Source organism: Denticeps clupeoides, unplaced genomic scaffold (genome assembly GCF_900700375.1).
Source record: "Denticeps clupeoides unplaced genomic scaffold, fDenClu1.1, whole genome shotgun sequence".
In the NCBI taxonomy this organism is placed as follows: Eukaryota; Metazoa; Chordata; class Actinopteri; order Clupeiformes; family Denticipitidae; genus Denticeps; species Denticeps clupeoides.
The window spans coordinates 133156-157489 of NW_021629693.1; the positions used below are offsets into that span (position 1 = coordinate 133156).

General features: G+C 47.8%; 3 protein-coding genes across 7 annotated transcripts in view; 1 reads left to right on the forward strand and 2 right to left on the reverse strand.

Annotated features, from left to right (window-relative positions):
* LOC114771752 (sodium-driven chloride bicarbonate exchanger-like) overlaps positions 1-10962 on the forward strand; it is a 29782-nt gene extending 18820 nt beyond the window's left edge. For 3 of the 5 annotated variants that reach the window (XM_028965094.1, XM_028965097.1, XM_028965098.1), the window contains 18 exons: positions 110-267; positions 389-476; positions 1123-1269; positions 1529-1629; positions 1831-2005; positions 2079-2212; positions 2962-3207; positions 4860-4965; positions 5783-5944; positions 6229-6342; positions 6416-6577; positions 6661-6912; positions 7142-7210; positions 7986-8159; positions 8233-8355; positions 8433-8500; positions 8590-8700; positions 9610-10962. In XM_028965094.1, the coding sequence (XP_028820927.1) occupies positions 110-267; positions 389-476; positions 1123-1269; positions 1529-1629; positions 1831-2005; positions 2079-2212; positions 2962-3207; positions 4860-4965; positions 5783-5944; positions 6229-6342; positions 6416-6577; positions 6661-6912; positions 7142-7210; positions 7986-8159; positions 8233-8355; positions 8433-8500; positions 8590-8700; positions 9610-9688 (2469 nt within the window). In that variant the 3' untranslated portion in view covers positions 9689-10962. Of the gene's footprint in view, positions 1-109; positions 268-388; positions 477-1122; positions 1270-1528; positions 1630-1830; positions 2006-2078; positions 2213-2961; positions 3208-4859; positions 4966-5782; positions 5945-6228; positions 6343-6415; positions 6578-6660; positions 6913-7141; positions 7211-7985; positions 8160-8232; positions 8356-8432; positions 8501-8589; positions 8701-9201; positions 9219-9609 lie in introns of all 5 variants that reach the window. The other 2 variants (XM_028965095.1, XM_028965096.1) reach the window with 2 other exon arrangements.
* A 1608-nt stretch (positions 10963-12570) lies between these two features.
* LOC114771747 (glucagon-2-like) lies at positions 12571-14360 on the reverse strand. The gene is made up of 6 exons (XM_028965085.1): positions 13943-14360; positions 13770-13872; positions 13525-13653; positions 13151-13267; positions 12751-12894; positions 12571-12672 (listed from the first exon to the last, which is right to left on the reverse strand). The coding sequence occupies exons 1-6, from the start codon at positions 14058-14060 to the stop codon at positions 12648-12650; spliced, it is 636 nt and encodes a 211-aa protein (XP_028820918.1). The 5' UTR covers positions 14061-14360; the 3' UTR covers positions 12571-12647.
* Positions 14361-14365: 5 nt separating this feature from the next.
* On the reverse strand, positions 14366-22877 carry LOC114771746 (dipeptidyl peptidase 4-like). Its single transcript, XM_028965084.1, has 26 exons — positions 22827-22877; positions 22660-22747; positions 22471-22566; positions 22296-22393; positions 22148-22222; positions 22022-22074; positions 21883-21955; positions 21416-21536; positions 21192-21346; positions 20829-20926; positions 20616-20745; positions 20499-20537; positions 20328-20426; positions 20188-20258; positions 20004-20051; positions 19730-19854; positions 17245-17295; positions 17047-17145; positions 15882-15951; positions 15602-15796; positions 15395-15449; positions 15227-15326; positions 15086-15144; positions 14927-14999; positions 14676-14749; positions 14366-14588 (listed from the first exon to the last, which is right to left on the reverse strand). The coding sequence occupies exons 1-26, from the start codon at positions 22827-22829 to the stop codon at positions 14496-14498; spliced, it is 2241 nt and encodes a 746-aa protein (XP_028820917.1). The 5' UTR covers positions 22830-22877; the 3' UTR covers positions 14366-14495.
* Between the last annotated feature and the right edge of the window lie 1457 nt (positions 22878-24334).

A 24334-nucleotide genomic window follows, 5' to 3' on the forward strand; every position in this document is an offset into this window, starting at 1 on the left:
CATGACCTGTTGCTGATAACTTTATCAGTCCAGTAAAAGGGCCAGCGGATTATTTTAATCTCGATTCCAAACACAGGACTCAGTAAAAGGTTCATGAATTCATTTGCAGATCGATCTACACTTTATGAAGAAAATTCCTCCTGGTGCCGAGGCCTCCAACATCCTTGTGGGCGAGCTGGAGTTCCTTGACAGACCCGTGGTGGCGTTTGTGCGTCTGTCGCCAGCCGTCCTGCTCAACGGGCTGGCAGAGGTGCCCATCACCACCAGGTACATTTTCCTGATGTAATCTTCACCCGTCTGCAGAATATTTTACTGACCTGCAGCCTGTACATGAAAATGGAACCAGAGCAGCGTTATATAGAACTTCTCAGGTTCTGCTTTTCTAAAGGTTCCTCTTCATCCTGCTTGGTCCTATGGGAAAAGGCTCACAGTATCATGAGATTGGCAGATCCATTGCTACACTGATGACAGATGAGGTCAGTGTCTGATCTAGGTATTAATTAATGCTGTTAACACTTAACAATAGTCAGGAATATGTTGGCTTATAAATGGCGTATACTTTTCAAAACAGATAATTGATGTTAATATTAACGTCATAACAGCAACACAATACTGTCTAGGCTACATATTGGTATGAAAAAGTTATATATATATATATATATATGTGTGTGGATGGTATTAAGTCTGTCTTCAACTGATGGAAGATAAATAAATAATATATCTAGATTAATCTAGATTCTAGATTAATCTACATTAATCTATATTAATCTAGATTAAAATGGATATGTGTGCCACCCAAATAATGACTAAAAGTAAGTCTTTGAGAACGGGTTTATCAAGACCAGGGGCTCATCTCCTGTTTCCAAAATGCATCACAAACTGCTTGAGAAAGCTGTTCTACTATGATAATTGGTGATAAATTATATTCAATAAGATGTACTTGTGTTTACCAACTGCAGCCTAGAACCATGCGTACTGTTAATTGGGTCTGAAGTCATTATGGACGTTGTAACAGAGATCTAATTCAGAAATAGTCAAAACCAAGATGTTTTATATAATATTGAACTGACTAGAATTAGCAGCTAAACTCTTTTTTCTGCTCTCCTGTCCCGTTGGATGAAGGTTTTCCATGACGTTGCGTACAAAGCGAAGGAACGTGGTGACTTGGTCGCTGGCATCGACGAGTTTCTGGACCAGGTGACTGTTCTGCCCCCAGGAGAGTGGGATCCCACCATCAGGATAGAGCCGCCCAAAAATGTGCCCTCCCAGGTAACTCCCACATAGCAGCCGCACTTCTATAGTAGCTTTTCAGCAAACCCTGGAGGTGTGAAGGCTCCTCCCTGTTATTATTACTGTTGTTGTTAGTATTATTAGTAGTAGTAATGTTGGTTAGAGACTTTTTCTTAGAAACCGAGCAGGAAATGAGGTCTCATCTCAGCAGAATTGCGTTATGACCCCAGTTTTGGTGCATAGTCTCCAGCTCTGTGACAATATGCATCACACACACTGCCCACTCTGTGTAATCCAGGAAAAACGGAAATTGCCGCCCTTACCAAACGGTGTCACAGACCTGGGAGAAGCAGAGGATCATGGGGGACATGGGGGTCCTGAGCTACAGCGCACAGGAAGGTGTGTGTTTGTTCTTATGTACATTCTGTATCAAGGTCAAAGTATCGTCATCTCACCACATACAAGTACACGGAGAGATGAAATTGCAAAGCTTCAGGGATTCACTGTGTGCCAAAAAACTTAAGTCCAACATTTGAAAACCGTGAGCATTCCAAGGACACAGGTTGCTAGGACGTGATGTGTGTTTGCATGTGTGTGCAGGTTCTGTGGGGGTCTTTGGTTGGATGTGAAGCGCAAGGCTCCATTTTACCTGTCGGACTTCACCGACGCGCTGAGCCTGCAGTGTCTGGCCTCCTTTCTCTTCCTGTACTGTGCCTGCATGTCTCCGGTGATCACCTTCGGAGGCCTGCTGGGAGAAGCTACAGAGGGACGCATTGTAAGAGAACCCACACACACCAGGACCGCAGCCACGGCGGACACACAGTAATGGGGTGCATGTTTCTGCCTAGAGTGCCATAGAGTCCCTGTTTGGCGCATCCATGACTGGCATCGCCTACTCGATATTCGCTGGGCAGCCGCTCACCATCCTGGGCAGCACAGGGCCTGTTCTGGTGTTTGAGAAGATCCTCTTCAAGTTCTGCAAGTGAGTGTGTGAAGGTGGTGTGGATTTTAGGGAGGAAGCTGAATGGCAGAGAGACAGCCAATCAGAGCCATTTATGTCATTTTCCCTGCATTGGCCAATCAGTTGCATTTGTGCAAATGACATGGGTTTATTGCAGAGCAAATGGTTTCTGGTGAGTATACAAAATAGTTAATAGCATTCATCACAGTGATGACTGCATGTTATGGGCATTCTATTGGATGAAAACTCAGGGACTCCAGTCCACCAGCTGTCTGACCTCCACTCTGGGGAGGTTCTGTCATCTGCAAATTTGACTATTTGGTTCGTGTTGTACTTGGCAGCATGGTCAAGTGTTAGCAGGCTGAGGCCACATCTCTGGGTGGCACCAGGGATGTTCATGGCCATCAGTTTCTGCGGTATGATTGTGTTGACATTTGTGAACAGCGGTCTTACATAAGAGTCCTTTTGGTGAAAGTGAGAGAGGGTGAGAGTGGCAGGCGTGGTCCATTGCCTGGGTCAAGATGTGTTTTTTATTCAAAAGCTGGGGAACAGGTGTTACTAAACTCTGGAGAAGGCTGTCTGCTAAATGCTGTAAATATGAATATAAATCCTAGAAGAAGAATAGGAAGGGATGGGTTTGTCAAGGTGAGACTGTGTCATGTGTTGAGTATCTACTGTCTGAAAGTGGTGAATTTGTGACCTGCATAAGTAAAGAGACTGTGAAGACAGGTGAGCCTGGGACTATGAACCCTGCTGTTCTCTTTACACAGGGAGTATGGCCTGTCATACCTCTCTCTGCGCACCTGCATCGGGCTCTGGACTGCGTTCTTCTGCCTCCTCCTGGTTGCCACAGACGCAAGTTCTCTGGTCTGCTATATCACTCGCTTCACGGAGGAGGCCTTCGCGTCGCTCATATGCATCATCTTCATTTATGAGGCCCTGGAGAAGCTTGTGCACTTGGGAGAGCACTATCCCTTCAACATGCACAATGACCTTAACAAGCTCACACAATACAGGTGAGGTCACCTGCATCCATACAACCATAATCCCATTCACCAAAACAGTTCACCATTCATCCTGTTCACCAGCATCGTTCACCATTCATCCCGTTCACCAGCATTGTTCACTATCACTCCGGTTTACCAAAACAGTTCACCATTCATACCATTCAAAAAAACGTTCACCATTCAGCCTGTTCACCAGCATCGTTCACCATTCATCCCGTTCACCAGCATTGTTCACTATTACTCCGGTTTACCAAAACCGTTCACCATTCATCCCATTCACCAAAACAGTTCACCATTCATCCTGTTCACCAAAACAGTTCACCATTCATCCCGTTCACCAGCATTGTTCACTATTACTCCGGTTTACCAAAACCGTTCACCATTCATCCCATTCACCAAAACAGTTCACCATTCATCCTGTTCACCAAAACAGTTCACCATTCATCCTGTTCACCAGCATTGTTCACTATTACTCCTGTTTACCAAAACAGTTCACCATTCATCCTGTTCACCAAAACAGTTCACCATTCATCCTGTTCACCAGCATTGTTCACTATTACTCCTGTTTACCAAAACAGTTCACCATTCATCCCGTTCACCAGCATCGTTCACCATTCATCCCGTTCACCAGCATTGTTCACTATTACTCCGGTTTACCAAAACCGTTCACCATTCATCCCATTCACCAAAACAGTTCACCATTCATCCTGTTCACCAAAACAGTTCACCATTCATCCCGTTCACCAGCATTGTTCACTATTACTCCGGTTTACCAAAACCGTTCACCATTCATCCCATTCACCAAAACAGTTCACCATTCATCCTGTTCACCAAAACAGTTCACCATTCATCCTGTTCACCAGCATTGTTCACTATTACTCCTGTTTACCAAAACAGTTCACCATTCATCCTGTTCACCAAAACAGTTCACCATTCATCCTGTTCACCAGCATTGTTCACTATTACTCCTGTTTACCAAAACAGTTCACCATTCATCCCGTTCACCAGCATCGTTCACCATTCATCCCGTTCATTACCATCATTCACCATTCACCCCAGCTACCAGCATCGGTTGCTATTCATCCCATTCACCAACATTGTTCACTATTCATTCCTCCACTAGAGGTGTGAACCGTCACCAATGTCATGATTTGATCATGATTATCAATGCCTCGATTATTGATGTATTGTGACGCATCCCATAAATTTCTTCATTACGTCAAACGATGTTTTCAAATACAGGAGATAAGGTCTCGTTCAAGGTCTCGTTCTGCTCATTGGAAAAAACTGAATGGCTTTTTCAGAATGAACGCAGCATCATCCTTAATAAACAGTGAGTTGCGCTCACCACGCCGCACTTGCCTCGGGGCTCAGAACATAGATGAGGCGTGTTTTTTTTTAGATCTCTGTTGTAGATCTCTGCACACCCAGAGACTGATAAGATCAGCTTTTCCTCCATTCCCTACTTGGAACGTCGCTGTAAACAGTCAGGCCGCCAAAGACTTTTTATTCCGCAGCCAGAAAATCACTAAGCAACCTTCATGGCAATGCATCAATTATATTTATAATTCCAACACCCCTAGTCTCCATAAAGAGTTTTAATAACTTAAAGATATCTTTAGCTATTAACTGTTCAGTCATTTATGTTGTGTGTGATGCAGGTGCGTCTGCACACAGCCCAAACATCCCAATAATGCCACCATGCAGTACTGGGAAGAGAAGAACATCAGCATCTCTGACATTGACTGGAGGGGTCTGGATGTGCATGTGAGTAGAAGATCCTGTGTGTGTGTAATAGACATGAATGTGTGTGAAATGATGGTTTGGTGTCTGGTGTGAGAGTTTGTTGATAAAGAGCATAAGATCACGTTCCTATTTACATTTACAGCATTTATATTTACAGCATTTACCAGACGTCCTTATCCAGAGCGACTTACAGTCCGTAGTTACAGGGACAGTCCCCCCCAGGAGACACTCAGGGTTAAGTGTCCTGCTCAGGGACACGATGGTAGTAAGTGGGGTTTGAACCTGGGTCTTCTGGTTCATAGGCGAGTGTGTTACCCGCTAGGCTACTTCCACCAGAACCTGGGATTCTGGTTTATATTGCTTCCCAGTTGGATACTACAGACCTTATTGCTCCCAGCACAGACAAGCTGAAATATTCAGAGACCCTTTTAGGGACTTTGACCATCCAAGGGCGTCACAGATGGAGATTAGAGACTGGATTTTGCTGGATTTAACGGTGCAGATATGTCAGTGTGTGTATGTGTGTGTGTCTTCATGTATGTTTTTTTTGGTGGCCTGGAGTGCCGACTCAGTCACTGAGGTCCCCCTCATTTCTGCTCAGTCCAATCTGACCTCAGATCAGTTTCCAGTTGATATAAAAATGCTATGTTTTTATGTTCACTGCCACCAGGAAGTGTGTTAGGGATGCAGCTGATTTCTGTCTTATTCTGTTAGTAAATGATGAGCATTGTTACATCTCGACCAAATGAACACCAGTTGTGAATATGAAAGGTCTACATCGTGGCCACTGTGTTCAGCTGTGTGTGTGTGTGTGTGTGTGTGTGTGTGTTTATTTCAGGACTGTGTGAAGCTGCACGGCCACTTCGAGGGCTCTGCCTGCGGCCACCATGGCCCCTACATCCCTGATGTGCTCTTCTGGTGCGTTGTCCTCTTCTTCTCCACCGTCGCAATGTCCGCCTTCCTCAAAGAGTTCAAGACCAGCCGCTACTTCCCCACCAAGGCAAGTGTGTGGAGAACTGGATGGACTGAAATGCATGTTGTTTTGTTGTTCTGCCCATATTATAAAGCGATTTATCGCCATTTTGCCCAGTGGGCAGCACTGTGAGGAGATTGTGTAGAGGAAGCTGGTGACCTCAGGCTGTTCATTTATTTGTTTCAAATGAAGTTCACGCACTTTTGCACTGAGCGAAGTGACCTGTCGCCTATTCTGGACATTTCTGGTTGTATTCTGGGAGCTGCTGGTTATGCGCCTGGGATCTGATCAGTCCGCCTCTCTTCGCTTAGGTGAGAGCCATCATCAGTGACTTTGCGGTTTTCATCACCATCCTCACCATGGTCTTAATCGACTACGCACTGGGAGTCCCGTCACCCAAACTCCAAGTCCCCAATGTGTTTAAAGTGAGTCTGTCTTTGCCTGATTTCGATGAAAACACACACCAGCCGTCTTACACGGTCACCTGACTCTCCGCAGCCAACCAGAGACGACCGAGGCTGGCTGATTAACCCACTGGGGCCAAACCCGTGGTGGACCGTGGTCGTGACCTTCATCCCAGCTCTGCTCTGCACCATCCTCATCTTCATGGACCAGCAGATCACCGCGGTCATCATTAACAGGAAGGAGCACAAACTCAAGGTGCTTGGAGACCAGTTTTCAGAAGGCGAAAGCACGTTTCTCCAGCCGGTTCATGGTCTACGTTGCCATATCTTGCCCTGCAGAAAGGCTGCGGGTACCACCTGGACCTGTTCGTGGTGGGCGTGATGCTGGGCGTCTGCTCGGTCATGGGGCTGCCCTGGTTCGTGGCGGCCACGGTGCTCTCCATCTCCCACGTCAACAGCCTGAAGCTGGAGTCGGAGTGCTCGGCCCCCGGGGAGCAGCCCAAGTTCCTGGGCATCCGCGAGCAGCGCTTCACCGGCCTCATGATCTTCCTGCTCATGGGCTGCTCCGTCTTCATGACCTCTGTGCTCAAGGTTAGGGGGGTTATGTCATTATTATTGTTGCTGGTATTGAGTCTCTCCGTGTGTGTGCAGGATAGTTTTCTATCTTTATGATCCTACATACGTGCTGAAGATCTGCAGAGTGGTGGGATCCTGGTGGGATATCTGTCCGTCTGTCTGTCCGTCTATATAAAGGCATTTTGGCATTTTTTCAGTGTTTCATATTTATGAATTTGTGTTAAAATAATGTCATTATTTCCAGTTCATCCCCATGCCGGTGCTCTACGGCGTTTTCTTGTACATGGGAGCCTCGTCACTCAGGGGAATACAGGTGGGTCTTCACACTGTTTACACGCCACATATATATTTTCTACAAAAGGATCACCTGACGCTTCAGAATTTACGCGCGACTTTTCCTGTGTCCGTATCGTCCGGTGCGGTTGGTTGGATGAGTAAACTTCCCTCGGTTAGCAGATCTCTAGGATCTCTAGTCCTGCATTACTAAACTAATATAGAGCGATAGAGGGAGGACAAAAGAGTAGTCACTTGTGGTCCTGGAGCACCTCATCTCCACAAGCAGTGATGAACGACGAGTAGAATCGTGGAAGGATCCAGAAATGAGAACCTCTGCCATGTTAAATGCTAATGGCTTATATATATATATACATTATTAAACAATGCATTAGATGATTATGTTCTTTATTGATCTTAATGGAACGGAACACTGGTTTTCAAGTGTGACGTGTTCCGCAAGCTGCGTCCCACGCTGTTACACACGCGTTGTTACACACGCGCTGTTACACACACAGCTACACATGCACTGTTACACATGCGCTGTTACACATGCGCTGTTACACATGCGCTGTTACACACACATTGCTACACACGCTGTTACACATGCGCTGTTACACACACACTGTTACAAACGTTGCTACACACACACTGTTACACACACGTTGCTACACACACGTTGCTACACACACGCTGTTACACACGCGCTTATACACATGCGCTGTTACACACACACTGTTACACACACACTGTTACACACGTTGCTACACACACGCTGTTACACACACGCTGTTACACACACGCTTGGTGTCCAGTTCTTTGACAGGCTGAAGCTGTTCGGCATGCCGGCCAAACACCAGCCTGACTTCATCTACCTGCGCCACGTCCCCCTGAGGAAGGTTCACCTCTTCACCATCATCCAGCTCAGCTGCCTGGCGCTCCTCTGGGTCATCAAAACCTCCAGGGCGGCCATAGTGTTCCCCATGATGGTGAGGAAAACGTGCAGCAGCAGCAAAGCATCTGAGATGACAAGAAAATGCCCACTTCTCTTCGTCCTCTCAGGTTCTGGCCCTGGTATTTATCCGGAAACTGCTGGACTTCATCTTCACTAAGAGGGAGCTGAGCTGGCTGGACGACCTGATGCCCGAGAGCAAGAAGAAGAAGCTGGAGGATGCAGAGCATGAGGTGAACCCCTCACCACCAGGATGACTGAAAATGTCTGTCACTGTCCCCTCGTTGACTGGTCTGTTGCTCTGCTCCAGGAGGAGCACAGTGTTGGGGTGGTGGAAGAGGAGGGCATAGTGCAGGTGCCACTGGAGGGCAACCTCAAGTGAGTGGAGAGAACTGTGCCATAGCAACCTGTTGGGTCCATGTCCTCTCTCCCGATGATCTGCAATTGTGATTGTCTCTGCCGTTTAGGGACGACCCCTCAACTGTTAACATCACCGATGAAATGACCAAGACCTCCTTTGGAAATGTGTGGAAGAGCCTCAACACAGAAAATGCCAAAAAAGATCTGAGTTCAAAAAGGTATGGAGGGTGGAACCCAGAAAGTTCTCAGTATCTGATGTCTGCTTGTATAAATCTGTCCGCGTCTGTGGCCCATATTTTCCCGGCACTATAGGAAGCGGCATGTAGGTCGCGTTCGTTCAAGGTCAAGCGCCGGTAACCTGCATGTTGGTGTTGGTAGTGGCCGTGGTCCCGCGTTCCTGTACAAGGGAAGTAGGGCACTGCGACTAGCACCTACTTCCTGTTTCCACCTGGTTAATTCTGTGAACCCTCCAGATGTTTCATGTAGCACCAGGAAAATATGGCCCTGGTTCAGGAACCATGTCTGACCAAAAGAACGATGGTTTGTGTAGTGGAGCCACTCGGTCCTTTTTAGTTTTTGATTTCTTTGATTGGACATGTCCCTGATTCTGTGTCTTTTGTGTTGCTATGAGAGTTTTGGGGCTTCCTCCAGAAGCTCACATCTTCTTCTTTAATCTCTCATTCCATCCTGCACATGAACTCCTTTTCCTTTCCACCCAGAAGTTGACTTCCCAAAGGTAAGGCCCACCTAACCTCCCCTCATCTCTTTATTCTTCGTTCTGTCTGCATGTTTGCACACGGCCCCTGAGGAGGAGGAGTGTGTGCTGCCGCTTTGCTTCTGGACGTTGTTCTGACCAAAGCTGACATGTGCATGACAGGAGAGAATGAAAAAGCAAGAGATGTTTCCCGTTTCCCAAATGTGGCTTTCTAATGGCTGATCTCTGCATGGTTGCATCTCCATCATCTCCATCATTTCACGGTCTGAAGTGGTGACACACACACACACACACACACGCCAGAGACACGCCCATCTTCTCCAGCATCATCATGAACTGACCTGCATCAGCACCAAACACACACCGCGGCCGCGGCACCGCCCAGATCTAACCGGCGTCTCTCCCTGTGCAGCTTTCCTGGAGCAGGAAGCAAAGGGTGCGAGCGGAGGAGAGACGTGGAGAAGAGCCTGGACAGAGAGACCAGTTTGTGACGATTCTCCTGTCACACACACACACACACACACACACACACACACTCTGTGCCACATTCCAGTCACTTTTAATCGTGTCCGTGTCTGCAAATTTGCTAAATTTGCACCTGCGTTTGTGTTGTTGTACCAGTTTAACTGTCTCTGTGTGTGTGTGTGTGTGTGTGTGTGTGTGTGTGTGTGTGTGTGTGTGTGTGTGTGTGTGTGTGAGTGTCTTGTGTGTGTGTGTGTGTGTGTGTGTGTGTGTGTCATACCAGCTGCGGCTGGCGGTTAGAGAAAGGAAGTAATTCTTCAGATTAATAGTTGAATATTACATCTTTAAACAACTTTTTGCTTTACTCAGAATAGTACGTATTTTGTATGGTTTTGTATTTTTGACTGTAGATTAATATCCTTTTGGAACAATGTTGTATCTTGCAAAATCTCCAGTTACTTTTTAAAAACTAGTTTATTTTAACTGAAAATACGTTTGCCAACCTACATGGAAAACAGTCTCAGCCATATTTTAGTCAGAAGGATTATTGTCAAATAGCAGTTAATTTTTTAGAAGTGTTGTACAAAAAGATCAAATAATGATGGAATAATATACGTTCTGGAGTTATAAGGTGCTTGGACCTGCCGTACATGTTGTTTTTTATTTTATTCTCCAGTCTGAACCACTAGTACTGACCTCGTACTGCCCGTTCCGTTCATATAAAGTGTAGTTATATGTATACGTGTATACGAATAAGTAAGTGTGTTTTTTACAGGGAGGTCAAACACACATGCACACACACATACACACATACATACATATATATATAGTGGACATGCACATGTCCATTTAATTTATTTAAAGAGGAGATCTGCGCTCACATATCATTCCGTCCATCTCGTAGCTGAGTGTTGGTGGTGGACTCTCGTCTTGAAGCGCATGCTTGACTTCTGAGAGGTTCCTGTCTGGAACGAACCCTGTTCCATAACTGTGCATATAAGAGATGCAATAATAATTTCATTAGTGGGCATTATATCATGTTCAATGGTCAGATTTGGTATATTTGTACATTCCATGATGTATTTTGTCTGTGTATAAAGTCTTATGATTACTCTACTGTAAATGTGATATATAAGCAGGCTGGGGAGCCTCAATTCCTCATGAATTCTGAGCAATGCCAATGTTCCTTTTAATCAGTATTCATTTCTAATCATTCTTTCCTCATTTCAAATTAACAAAATGTATTATTGTGATCTTTTCAAATAACTAAATGTGAAAGTTAATAAAATGAATTAAACATTTATTCAAATGTGTGAGTTTTATTCCTCATGTAGGGACAAAAGTGTGGACACCTTCTCATTCTATGTGTTTTCTTTATTTTCATGACCATTTACATTGGTAGATTCTCACTGAAGGCATCAAAACTATGAATGAACACTTGTGGAGTTATGTACTTAACAAAAAGTGGAGACCTGGAATCCAGTGGAATCCAGATGGTTTGGGGTGAGCTGGACCAACAAGTGCTAAACACCTCTGGGAACTCCTTCAAGACTGTTGGAGAAGCATTTCAGGTGACGACCTCTTGAAGCTCATCGAGAGAATGCCAAGAGTGTGTAAAGCAGTAATCAGAGCAAAGAAACTAGAATATAAAACATGTTTTCACTTATTTCACCTTTTTTTGTTAAGAACTCCACATGTGTTCATTCATAGTTTTGATGCCTTCAGTGAGAATCTACCAACGTAAATGGTCATGAAAATGAAGAAAATGCGTTGAATGAGAAGGTGTCCAGTTTTTTGGCCTGTACCGTAGTTTACTTGGCCGGGCTTTAGGAACATTCGAAACCACCCACAGCGCGGCCACGCCTCACGGTGACGAGTCTGGGCACGGACTTCCGAGCAGAAACGCTTAAGACAAAAGGCAGGACTGTCCAATAGCCGTGCTCCTTATCAGAAACCGTGGCCTGTGTCTCAGGTTTATGAAGACGATGATGCTGAGAAACTGACACGTCACGCTAACGGAACAGGACATATGCAGGTGGCGACCTCTAGTGGTCACTGTACGCATGACAGTCGAGGGAATCATTACATTTACAGCATTTACCAGACCCCTCTATCCAGAGCGACTTACAGTCAGTAGTTACAGGGACAGTCCCCCCCCGGAGACACTCAGGGTTAAATGTCCTGCTCAGGGACACGATAGTAGTAAGTGGGGTTTGAACCTGGGACTCTGTGCGCTTCTGGTTTATAGGCTGGTGTCTATACCACAAAGATACTACCATCCTATTAATAATCATTAGTTATCTGCGGGGGCAGATAATCGATGATCTGTACGTCACCGCAGGGGCGTCTCTACAGGCCTGTCGGTCCAGAGCACGTCTTCGTCCATCCCGCTGTGTGGATGTCAGGCTGGAGGTAGATTCTCAGCCATCCAGGTGAATTTGTCTGAAAGTTGAGTCGCGGCAACTGGACTTTCTTTCTTCCTGTAGAGACGTTTCATTCTGCATCCACAGAACTTTGTCAATCTGGATGTATCTACTGAGGTCCTTCTCACAGTGATGAGACATTCATTACCTCCACTAGAAATAAGGTCTACTGATTATTAGTAGGATTTCTTTGATGCAGCAGCGCCACCTGTTGGATAGTTTGAACTTGCTATTGGAACACACAAGACTGAATTATTCGCCTCAGAGTTTCATGACACACTTCAGTATTCAGAGGAACAGCAGTTTATTTTGCACAGCACGAAATCTGTCAATGGACCAAAATTTGAACCTGAGTATTTTTTTAAGTTACAAATATAGAAAAACAAGCAATCTGTAGAAAAATATCCGTATTTTTTTCAAGTCAGTACATGATTCTTAATGTCATTTTGCTTTCAGAACACAGTGCTTGAGGTAAAAAAAAAAAAAGATGGCTATGGGCTTTAACATGGGCTGTGCTGAGCAGTATGGCTTTTGAGCAGAATACGGCCGACTCACACCGGTCTTCTCATTGATCCCCATCTCGCTTGTTACTGAAACAGAAGAGAGAAGAGCTGCGTCAGTACCGCGGTGGAGAAGACGGAGCGGCTCCTCCACGCCACGGTTATTACCTCGTCTGTGGAGGTTTCGAGTTCATGACCCACAGTAAGTACTGCTTTGCAGCAATGCTATCTAGAACCTGGTTCACGTCACTGGTGAAGCTCCCATCTACATGCCTTCGGCGCACCGCGCTGTCCCGTCTCAGCTCTACAGGCCTGAATAATGATGGTAATGATATGCAGAAGGAAGACGTGAACAGTGTGTAGAGGTGTGTGTAGAAAGCAGATGTGTGTGTAGAAATGTGTGTAGAAAGCGGCAGATACAAATGAACACGGCTTCAATCAGGGCCTTTTATTAGCACAACATCACAGGACCAGTTCATCTCGCTCGGGTTCCTGCAGGATCGGCCTTACAGGCTGGTGCTGGGTGCGTGTGGGCGTGGACGTGGGCGTGGCAGGGGGAGGGGCCTACTCTTTTTTGGCGGCTCCCGTTTTCAGCCAGGAGATGAAGTCCTTGGCCGCCTGGTCTTGCAGGTAGGAGCTGACGTCGCTGGTGAAGGTGCCATCTGCGTGTCGCCTTGATGGCTCGCTGGAATGGAAAGGACATGTCACGACGATGGACATTCGCCGGCATTTTGACAAAATATTCAGCCAGTCTTATAAGATTATTGGTCAAGATGGGATAATGGGGCAATGCGACACTCCACAATTCCCACACATAGTCATTTGAAAATGGAGCCCGCTTCCAAACGTCCAGGACAGCCATGTAAACGAGCCTGTCTCTCACACGTAAGCCATTTGGTCTGATCTGAAGTGTCTCTCGTCCTGGAAGAAACCATCACTCACCCTCTATTAGAATTCATCAGCCACTGCACAAAGTCCTGCGCTCTCCTGTTCTCCAGGTATTTGCTGTAGTCGTTGGAGAAGGTTCCTTCTGAATGTCTCTTCATGTGGGGGACAGCCTGTGGCTCTGTGCTGCTCACCGTAAATAAGTGACATGAAATAACCTTCCGTGTTGGTCTCCACGTGGACCATCCATTCAAATGAAAAGTTCTCAGCTCTGGACGTGTGAGAGGAGTGCAGAGGTTTACCTGACGTCTCCCTCATCCGGTAGCACTGGAACCTGTCTGCTGCTCTGCAGAAGGACGAGGAGCAGGAGCCCGGTGAGGCTGTGGAAGCCTGTCATGGCGAGAGCTGGAGACACAGCTGACGTGAGAACGTTACCATGTCTTCCTGCTGCAGTCCAGGGGGAGCGGAGACTCACCAAGGTTCCCGTTGGACTGAAGACCGGCAGGGAGGCGTCTGTGATCGTCTCCGTCCAACGCAGGTTCCTGGTCTACTGCTGGACTCCTGCGTCTTTTATAACCAGGGCGGGTGGGCATGTCACCCGCAGAACACACACACACACACACACACTCACACTCACACACGTTACTTTCAACCCATTACACCGGCTGGATGGATAAATTTGGTCTGAAGATGTGGCAACATCAGGTGGAGATAAGAGATGCCGCTCTGAAGGAAAAACAGCGGCGTGGAGTTCCGAATCAGGAACTTTTACTTCTTTTCAGTCCTTACATACGACACGAAACCGTTATATTCCACACCAAACGGATCGAAAGACTGGGACTGCGGGACTCACGTAGCTCACTATTTTATTCCATTTAAATGTATAAGAGGACATTTTTATACAGCTGAAATGTTCACAGTCTGCAATTCATTTCGCCAAAAGCAACTGTGGACAAATTCAAATTAGGACACGAGGCCACGTGGTATAAAAAGTGCCATTTTGTACAGAATAAAGAGCTGAATGTGATTTAACTGAAGCACTTCAGCAGGAAGTGGCTCATGTGGGTGTAGACATGATGGTTGGCTGAGCCGCCCAGGCCGTGGTCTTTGTCGGTGTACCACTGAAACAGGACAGAGGAGGACAGGACAGGACAGGGCGTCATTACCAGTTTAAAAAAAACAGACGAGGGTCTCTCATCTCCTCTTACCATGGACTCGAAGTCAACCTGTTCCTCAACCAGAGCTCTGGAGATCTGCGCCGCCTGCTGGAAATGGACGTTATCTGAAAGAGCAGATCTGGCGTTAGTCCCCCGGTGGTCTCCGCAACGACCATTACTTGTTTGCTCTCGGCCTTGTTGCCCAATTAGGGCTACTTAAGCAAAAAGCAGCTAATTTGTTGACTGAAGAGTGGACTCTTCCAGACATTGCGTTGTAGTCAGGTGGACGTGGCCGTCTTTACCATCTGCTGTTCCGTGGACCAGCAGGTACTGCACGGACGAGAAATTCTTTGCTCTTCCTGTTACGGTTGAGTTCTGATGTGGAGAAAAGTGGGAATATTTCCAGAATGAGAATCAGGATCAGACCAACCAACCAATCGATCGATCGATCGATCACCTACGTCGTAGGATCCTCGGTTCTCGAATGGCTGTCGCATGTAGCGCTCGGTGTAGATGGAGTCTGACGGGGGAAGCAGAGGCTCAGTATGGCGGATCTAGAACACAGAACGCGTTCCCAGAGGTGCCGGAGTTACTCTACATACCATAATACTCCCATTTTGAGACCGGGGCAACGGCCATTCCGCATTTAAACACGCCGCTCCCGGCGCCCAGAGCCATGGAAGTGACGTAGCCGCCGTAGGACTGTAAATGACGTGCATTATTACTGGATCCTCCTCGGATCAGCACCAGGCTGGCTGGCCACTACTCACCCAGCCCCAAATGGCGATCCTCTCTTTGTCGATGTAGCCCAGATCGATGAACTTTCTGCGCGGAAATGCACCGTTTTTTACACACAGAAGACCGCAGTGCAGCACATCCAACCGTAGAGGGCACCAGTGCGGCAGTGAAGATGATTTGGCCCACCCATCATCACGGTAGCGCCGGTTTTCATGCCTTTGTGCCAGTCAGGGTCTCACCTGGCTGCTGTTATCTGATCTTCCACCTCATAGGTTCCCAGGCGTTGGTAGATTGAGTGCATTATCTGGTCGCCCTGGTAACCACTTCCCCGGCCATCGAAGCTGGCAACGACGACCTTCTCCGTGCTGGACAGGTAAGAGGCCCAGTTCACCCTGAAGCGAAAGTCCGACTTCTGGCTGCAAGGCCCAGCGTAGCTGAGAAAAAATGATTCTCATATTAATCTAGCAAATATCTCTATTTATGAACATTTCATGTTACAGGTTTCTGCTGGTAGCTTACACATCAATAAGAAGAGGGTATTTTCTGGACTTGTCGAACTCAGGGGGCAACGTCAGCTGGTACCAGAGGTCTGAAATAGACCCACAGAACCAATAAAGAATCATTTCTACCTGGCCTACAGAGTACATGGGTAACGGTGACTTTTTACTTATTGCTGATTAATAAACGTGATTCTGATTTGGATTTACAGCTCAGGGACGGTCAAATGATAAGTAGTATTTTTGGCTCCTCGTCTCGTTGGTAAGCAAAATATCACCAGAACTGACCTTGCTTCAGTGGACACCAGTCATCTCACCAAACTTCTACTGTCCAGCCAGAACGAGCCTTCGGGGGACATCCCCTGGGCAAATCGCCTACCCTGGCATGTTAGATCAGCTTAAACTATGAAATTCTATAACTTGACTAAGGTCTAGTCGGGGAGAGGTGTATGGGGACTTGAAATCCACTTCTGGGTGTAAAGGATGCTGGGAAATTGTAACCTGTCTGACTGCACTGTGCCCACTCTGATATTTGGTGTAGGGTTTACTGTGTTAAGACATTTTGGACAAAGTCAACCTCAGACAAGTCCTGCTGAACTTTACTTCACTGCATGTTGTACTTGTAGAACTGTGTATGTGATAAATACAGAAATCTTATAGGATGAGTTTGGTATGGAAGTACTTGACTGCACTGTCACTTGTCATCCTGCACGGTCACTTTTTACTGTCCTGCAAGAGACTCGGGACAATTCACACGCGCACAACACGATTCAGGAACAGTTATTCAACACACAGGAACTGTGGCTCTTAACATTATGCACTGTCACTTTAAATCATGCACATTCACTTTATGCAACTTAGCCTTCTGCACTTTATGCAACTTATTTATTGCTGCTGCACTTTGTCTTCTATGTCTTCTATGTCTTCTATGTATCGTGTCCCATGTTCTGTCTACGTGGGAGGGGTTTTCAAGTAAGAATTTCACGGTGCTCTGTACGCTGTACTTTGTACATATGACAATAAACCTCAACCTTAGAATGAATGAGCACAACATTTCCACAGAAAGACTCCAAAATGTCCAAGTCGGTGTATTTGAAGGCTGTTGGTGTCGTTTTCAGGCATATAGTGTATGTATATATATTTATTTCAGATATCTAGAAACAGGTCCATAAAGCATGATGTCTGACCGTACGAGTCGATCTTAAATGAGCCGTGAACGACTGAAGGCATGGCCATCCCTTCCAGAATGCTGCCCAATTCCTTATTGTCTTCAAGAACCCTAATCACTAAACAAGAGATAATATTTGATAAATATAAAACATATAAAATTCATTCAATATTACTCCTGTTTGTATGGTACAAAATAATATTATTATTGGTCCTACCTGAACCACTATTGGTATTGTTCATGAGAGCGTACACTGGAATCCCAGGGCCTAAACACACACACACACACACACACACACACACACACACACTCAAAACCAGGACCAGAATAAACTGACCCGATCACTCGAGCCGGTTCTGTTTGGACCAGGACCAGAATAAACTGATTTGAACACTCGAGGTGGTTCGGTTTGGACCAGGACCAGAATAAACTGACCTGAACACTCGAGATAATTCGGTTTGGACCAGAATAACCTGACCCGAACACTCGAGATAGTTGGGTTTGGACCAGGACCAGAATAAACTGACCCGAACACTCGAGATAGTTGGGTTTGGACCAGGACCAGAATAAACTGACCCGAACACTCGAGATAGTTCGGTTTGGACCAGGACCAGAATAAACTGATTTGAACACTCGAGGTGGTTCGGTTTGGACCAGATTAAACTGATCTGAACACTCGAGATAGTTCGGTTTGGACCAGGACCAGAATAAACTGACCTGAACAGTCGAGATAGTTTGGTTTGAACCAGAATAACCTGACCCGAACACTCAAGATAGTTGGGTTTGGACCAGGACCAGAATAAACTGACCCGATCACTCGAGCCGGTTCTCTTTGGACCAGGACCAGAATAAACTGATTTGAACACTCGAGGTGGTTCGGTTTGGACCAGATTAAACTGATCTGAACACTCGAGATAGTTCGGTTTGGACAAGAATAACCTGACCCGAACACTCGAGATAGTTGGGTTTGGACCAGGACCAGAATAAACTGACCTGAACACTCGAGATAGTTCGGTTTGGACCAGGACCAGAAAACCTGACCCGAACACTCGAGATAGTTGGGTTTGGACCAGAATAACCTGACCCGAACACTCGAGATAGTTGGGTTTGGACCAGGACCAGAATAACCTGACCCGAACACTCGAGAAAGTTCGGTTTGGACCAGAATAAACTGGCCCGAACACTCGAGATAGTTTGGTTTGGACCAGGACCAGAATAAACTGACCCGAACAGTCGAGATAGTTTGGTTTGGACCAGAATAACCTGACCCGAACACTCGAGATAGTTGGGTTTGGACCAGGACCAGAATAAACTGACCTGAACACTTGAGATAGTTTGGTTTGGACCAGGACCAGAATAAACTGATTTGAACACTCGAGGTGGTTCGGTTTGGACCAGATTAAACTGATCTGAACACTCGAGATAGTTCGGTTTGGACCAGGACCAGAATAAACTGACCTGAACACTCGAGATAGTTGGGTTTGGACCAGAATAACCTGACCCGAACACTCGAGATAGTTGGGTTTGGACCAGGACCAGAATAACCTGACCCGAACACTCGAGAAAGTTCGGTTTGGACCAGAATAAACTGGCCCGAACACTCGAGATAGTTTGGTTTGGACCAGGACCAGAATAAACTGACCCGAACAGTCGAGATAGTTTGGTTTGGACCAGAATAACCTGACCCGAACACTCGAGATAGTTGGGTTTGGACCAGGACCAGAATAAACTGACCCGAACACTCGAGATAGTTCGGTTTGGACCAGGACCAGAATAAACTGATTTGAACACTCGAGGTGGTTCGGTTTGGACCAGATTAAACTGATCTGAACACTCGAGATAGTTCGGTTTGGACCAGGACCAGAATAAACTGACCTGAACAGTCGAGATAGTTTGGTTTGAACCAGAATAACCTGACCCGAACACTCAAGATAGTTGGGTTTGGACCAGGACCAGAATAAACTGACCCGATCACTCGAGCCGGTTCTCTTTGGACCAGGACCAGAATAAACTGATTTGAACACTCGAGGTGGTTCGGTTTGGACCAGATTAAACTGATCTGAACACTCGAGATAGTTCGGTTTGGACAAGAATAACCTGACCCGAACACTCGAGATAGTTGGGTTTGGACCAGGACCAGAATAAACTGACCTGAACACTCGAGATAGTTCGGTTTGGACCAGGACCAGAAAACCTGACCCGAACACTCGAGATAGTTGGGTTTGGACCAGAATAACCTGACCCGAACACTCGAGATAGTTGGGTTTGGACCAGGACCAGAATAACCTGACCCGAACACTCGAGAAAGTTCGGTTTGGACCAGAATAAACTGGCCCGAACACTCGAGATAGTTTGGTTTGGACCAGGACCAGAATAAACTGACCCGAACAGTCGAGATAGTTTGGTTTGGACCAGAATAACCTGACCCGAACACTCGAGATAGTTGGGTTTGGACCAGGACCAGAATAAACTGACCTGAACACTTGAGATAGTTTGGTTTGGACCAGAATAACCTGACCCGAACAGTCGAGATAGTTTGGTTTGGACCAGAATAACCTGACCCGAACACTCGAGATAGTTGGGTTTGGACCAGGACCAGAATAAACTGACCTGAACACTCGAGATAGTTGGGTTTGGACCAGAATAACCTGACCCGAACACTCGAGATAGTTGGGTTTGGACCAGGACCAGAATAAACTGACCTGAACAGTCGAGCCGGTAGTAAGCGGCGTTGTGGCTGAAACTGGCTGAGTTGTATTTGCAGTTTTCAGGACTGAACGTGCAGGTTAAACACTCAGGACTAGATGCTGTAGGGCCACTTGCAACCCTGGGAAAGAGAGTGAGGGAGCGCAAACATCCTGTTTACAGTTGCAAAGCATGCTGGGAAAGAAGGAGATGAAGTACTGGCGGTCATTAACTGGCCCAGTTTCCTGGTGAAGTTTCACACACTGAGGATGCTGGCCATGCTGGTCCTACCTGTAAACGTTCCTCTGTCCAGGATGGTCCTGGTTGCCAACAAAGAATCTACAAACAAACATGCCCAGAAGTTGGATCATTTTCATCTCAATGTGTTTACATCTTGAAAGATATTTTTTGTCGATTTGGCGAATACTAGAAACTTGGTTAAAGGCAAAGAGAAGAATCGTTTCCAGTAACTCACATGGCATCTGTGGTCACTTTCAGAATGCTTATGACCTCCCACATTCCACTTGTAATGGCCGTCGCCGCCCCCTGTGCCAAATAAGGAGACGTTTAAAAGCGTCTTCTGGACGAGGACGGGGACAGCACGTCAGAACTTACTTCACGGATGTGATGGATGTGCTTGTAGCCATTTGTGTCGCTCATTATAATATAAAAACTTTCCCCGTCCGCATGGAAAACCGGGGCCGATGGAGAAAACTGTGGAAAACGGAAGCTCGTAAACTCCAGACGAGGTGAACGTCACGGCGAGAAGAGAAGACGTGTACGTACTCGGTCCACCCAGCCCGTCTTACTGCTCCGCACGTAGGTCTAGAAAGACAGATAGAAACGGCACCTTCAACACACCGTCCCCCAGCAGACCAGGCCGGAGCGTGGAAGCGCGCTCACCGTAGTCTCGGCCCAGGCGGCGCCGTGCAGCTCGTAGACCTGGACCAGGACCAAGTTCTGGGTCCGGTTCTGCCACTGGACCGCTATGCGGGTGTCTGTTGCCCAGGTAACGGTGCTCAGGTAATGCTCGCTGCGCAGACGGGCAGGCGGAGGAATGACGGTCCCGACTGCGAGATGAATGAAGCGCTTCGGCGAGCGAATCGTCACGCTCACCTGTCACGCAGGGCGCGGGGCACCGCCACCTCGGCGACGTTCGTCACGTTTTCCGTGTCCACGACCAGGAGCTTCACGGTGGGGTTCGGGGTTCCGGGCTGGAGGGGGCCATGAGAAATGACCACTAACTCAGTAAAGGGTGGTGGTAGCCTAGCGGGTAACACACTCGCCTATGAACCAGAAGACCCGGGTTCAAACCCCACTTACTACCATCATGTCCCTGAGCAAGACACTTAACCCTGAGTGTCTCCAGGGGGGACTGTCCCTGTAAATACTGACTGTAAGTCTGGATAAGGGCGTCTGGTAAATGCTGTAAATGTAAAACGTTACTATCCTGGCGACTGCTCGGTCAGGAGGTCCTACCTTAGGGTACGGAATGGTAACTGTGTGCGGGTACTGGCCCGTCCCGTACCAGGAATACTCGATGTCGTGCACATTCGTTTCATTGAACCGGGCGAAGGCCACGTGCTTCCCCCCAGGAGACCACCACAGGGCCTGGTTGGAGGAGAACATTTCCTCTGCACAGCAAGAGCCACAATGTTAGTAAAGAAATGGGCCAATGGTTCCATGAGCTTCTGATCACGTACCTTCATAGACCCAGTCGGGAACGCCATTGAGGAGGCTGTTCGGCTCCCCATCTGATGTTACCTGCTGGGCTGGTGAAGTGGGGCTTGTCTTCACATAGACATCGTTATTCCAAACAAATGCCTGGTGTGATGATGTCATTATTAATAATTCATCAGACTCTCTTCTCCATCCAGAGGCTGACCATCTACCAAACTGCAATTTTCCAGGAGACTCGCTCTTCATCACTTTTAAACATGTATTCTTCATAAATTCATCTCAAGCGTAATATCTCATTACATTACATTAGCAGAGGTGGACATGAAATGACATGATGGACGGGTGGCGTGAAGCCACCGTGGTGTTCAGCATCCAGCACCAGTTGTGGAGTATTCAGTGGAACAGAGGTTCTGTTTCCAGCATTACTGGTTCCTTCCGGAATGTTCCTGCGGGCGTGGCTCTTTTAAAAAATGCCCATGCATCTGCTCACCAGTTTGTTCCCCGCCGGCGCCCACGCCAGGTACTGGACTTCACCGGGGATGTCTGGCGTAGGAACGTGACTCCTGCAGAGCAAACTCCATCAGGCCGCATCAACGGCGCGGGAAATTCGCGCTTCATCGCCACCTTACCGCTCAGTAATGCTGTAGATGGAGTAGGAGGCCAAGAACGAGTGTCTCCAGACCTGTGTCAATAAAACCAGGAGATCAGCACCCCGGGACCCGCACGGCCCCCCAACTCCTCAGCTCCTCGCTCACCTTGGTGTAGTTGCTAACCAAGCAGGCGTACTGCTGGTCCGCGGAGACCGCAAAGTCGGAGGCCTTCACCTGCTCCTGCGGAGAGAGAGAGGCCCTGAGGGACGCGGCCGCCAGCACGAACAGCCGAACGCACAGAACCAAACCTTACAAAGGCCTCTCTGCTCAAGAACACGGTTCCTTCACTTCCTCCTTCCGCATCATGGCGGTAGACGCTTCCATCTCGGGCCTTGTGGAGGTACTCTCGGTCTGCGGGTCGCACCAGACATGGTAGATCTTCCACATGCCTGGTGACCCGTATATTTCTAAGCGTGTGTGGCGATCACCTGAAATCCAGCGCAGGCTGTAGGATCTGGGCCGAAGGCTGCTGTTGAAGTAGTCCTCCAGGGTGAAGGTCCTCTTGGACTCTGACGCGTTGTCCTCTAAAACAGAAGACAAAAAGAGGTACCCTCCTGGTGCTTTCCTCTGGACCTGGACCATCAGATCAGAAGAACGTGGGACCAGCTCGTTCTTACCGTGGAGGTAGAGCGCCGTGGGCACCGCGATGAGAAGCACGACGGCCGCCAGCCCCACGACGCCCAGCGCCGCTTTCCCGACGCGGTTCTGCGGAGCGCAGGGAGCAGCGGCGCGTTACGGCCGGTTCCGAAGCGCCCTGGCCGGGCACCGCGGCTCGGATACTGACCATGGTGGGTCCGTCTCGGTCCGTCCGTCCGGTCCGGCCGCGGATCCGCGTGTGAATGATTCTCTCCGCGGGAGTAACGGAGGAGTAAAGGTCGTCTCACCAGAAAGCAGCCAATAAGAAGCAGGCCCTGCAGAAGACCCAGGTTCAAACCCCACTTACTGCCGAGTGTCTCCAGGGGGGACTGTCCCTGTCACTACTGACTGTAAGTCGCTCTGGAGAAGGGCGTAAATGCTGGAAATGCAGCAAACTCTCTGGATCTGATGCACACACTCACACGCACGTTCATTCACGTTTACAGCATTTCTCAATCAGTAGTGACAGGGACAGTCCCCCCCTGGAGACACTCAGGGTTTAGTGTCCTGCTCGGGGACACGATGGTAGTAAGTGAGGTTTGAACCTGGGTCTTCTGGTTCATAGGCGAGTGTGTTACCCACCAGGCCACTACCACCCATTTCTTTTCATAATTGTCATGGCCTTCATATCAGTGCAGAGAAGGTCCCGCCTCTGGTTCCTGGGCTGGGCCTGGACGTTTTTTGACACTGACCCCATGGAATCGGGGCGGCGATCATTAATAAATGGGCCTTTAACCATTAACCCCTGCTAATTGTCTGTCAGATAACGCGTCATGCTGGACCTTCACCCAGAAGCCATGGTGCCACGTGCTGCTGGGTGTGAAAGGTCCGACCAGGCCGCGTTCCGCTCCCGCTGGCCAGAAGATAACATTTACGGCTGCTATCTGCTGCAGTGGAGGTGGGAAATCATTCATCCATCCCTTTTTATTTTGATGGCTCTGGGAGGATCCTGCAACATCTGCTGAGGTCGATCATTGATGAGCAGATTCAGATAGCGAGATAAAACACTAAAAGCCTGTTAAAAGCTTCTCAAATAGAGCGGCTTTCCACCGAGTGGCGACCGGATTTCCTCCGCAAACAGACGCGCCACCCGATTCTGTGTAATGTGGCGTACCGCGGTGTCAGCGTCCCGTTCACACCTCTTATCTTCAGGAAGCGCGTGGCGCTTTTAAAAGCCACTCTGTCACCTCACGATGGCCTCAGCGTGGACATCTTACTACACCCGCCATCTACAGCTTTCCATTCGCGGTTTCTCGTGTACGCAGGGCCACTTCAGAAGTGACGTGATTGTCATTGTGATACACAGCAGCACAGCACACGGTGACACGGTGAAAGGTGTCCTCTGTATTTAACCATCACCTTTGGTGAGCAGTGGGCACCATGACAAGCACCCGGGGAGCAGCGTGTGGGGACGGGACCTTCATCAAGGACCTTCATCAAGGGGACCTCAGTGGCACCTTGGTGGGTCTGGATTCGAACCGGCAACCTTCTGATTACGGGGCCACTTCCTTAACCGCTAGGCCACCACTGCCCCATCAGGCCACCACTGGCCCATCAGTCTGTAATATGAATATTGGGGTGTAAATGTGAACATGCAGACATGTTTCATGATCTGAACTCCAGCTTGGATTTAATAAAACACCACCTCATATCTCC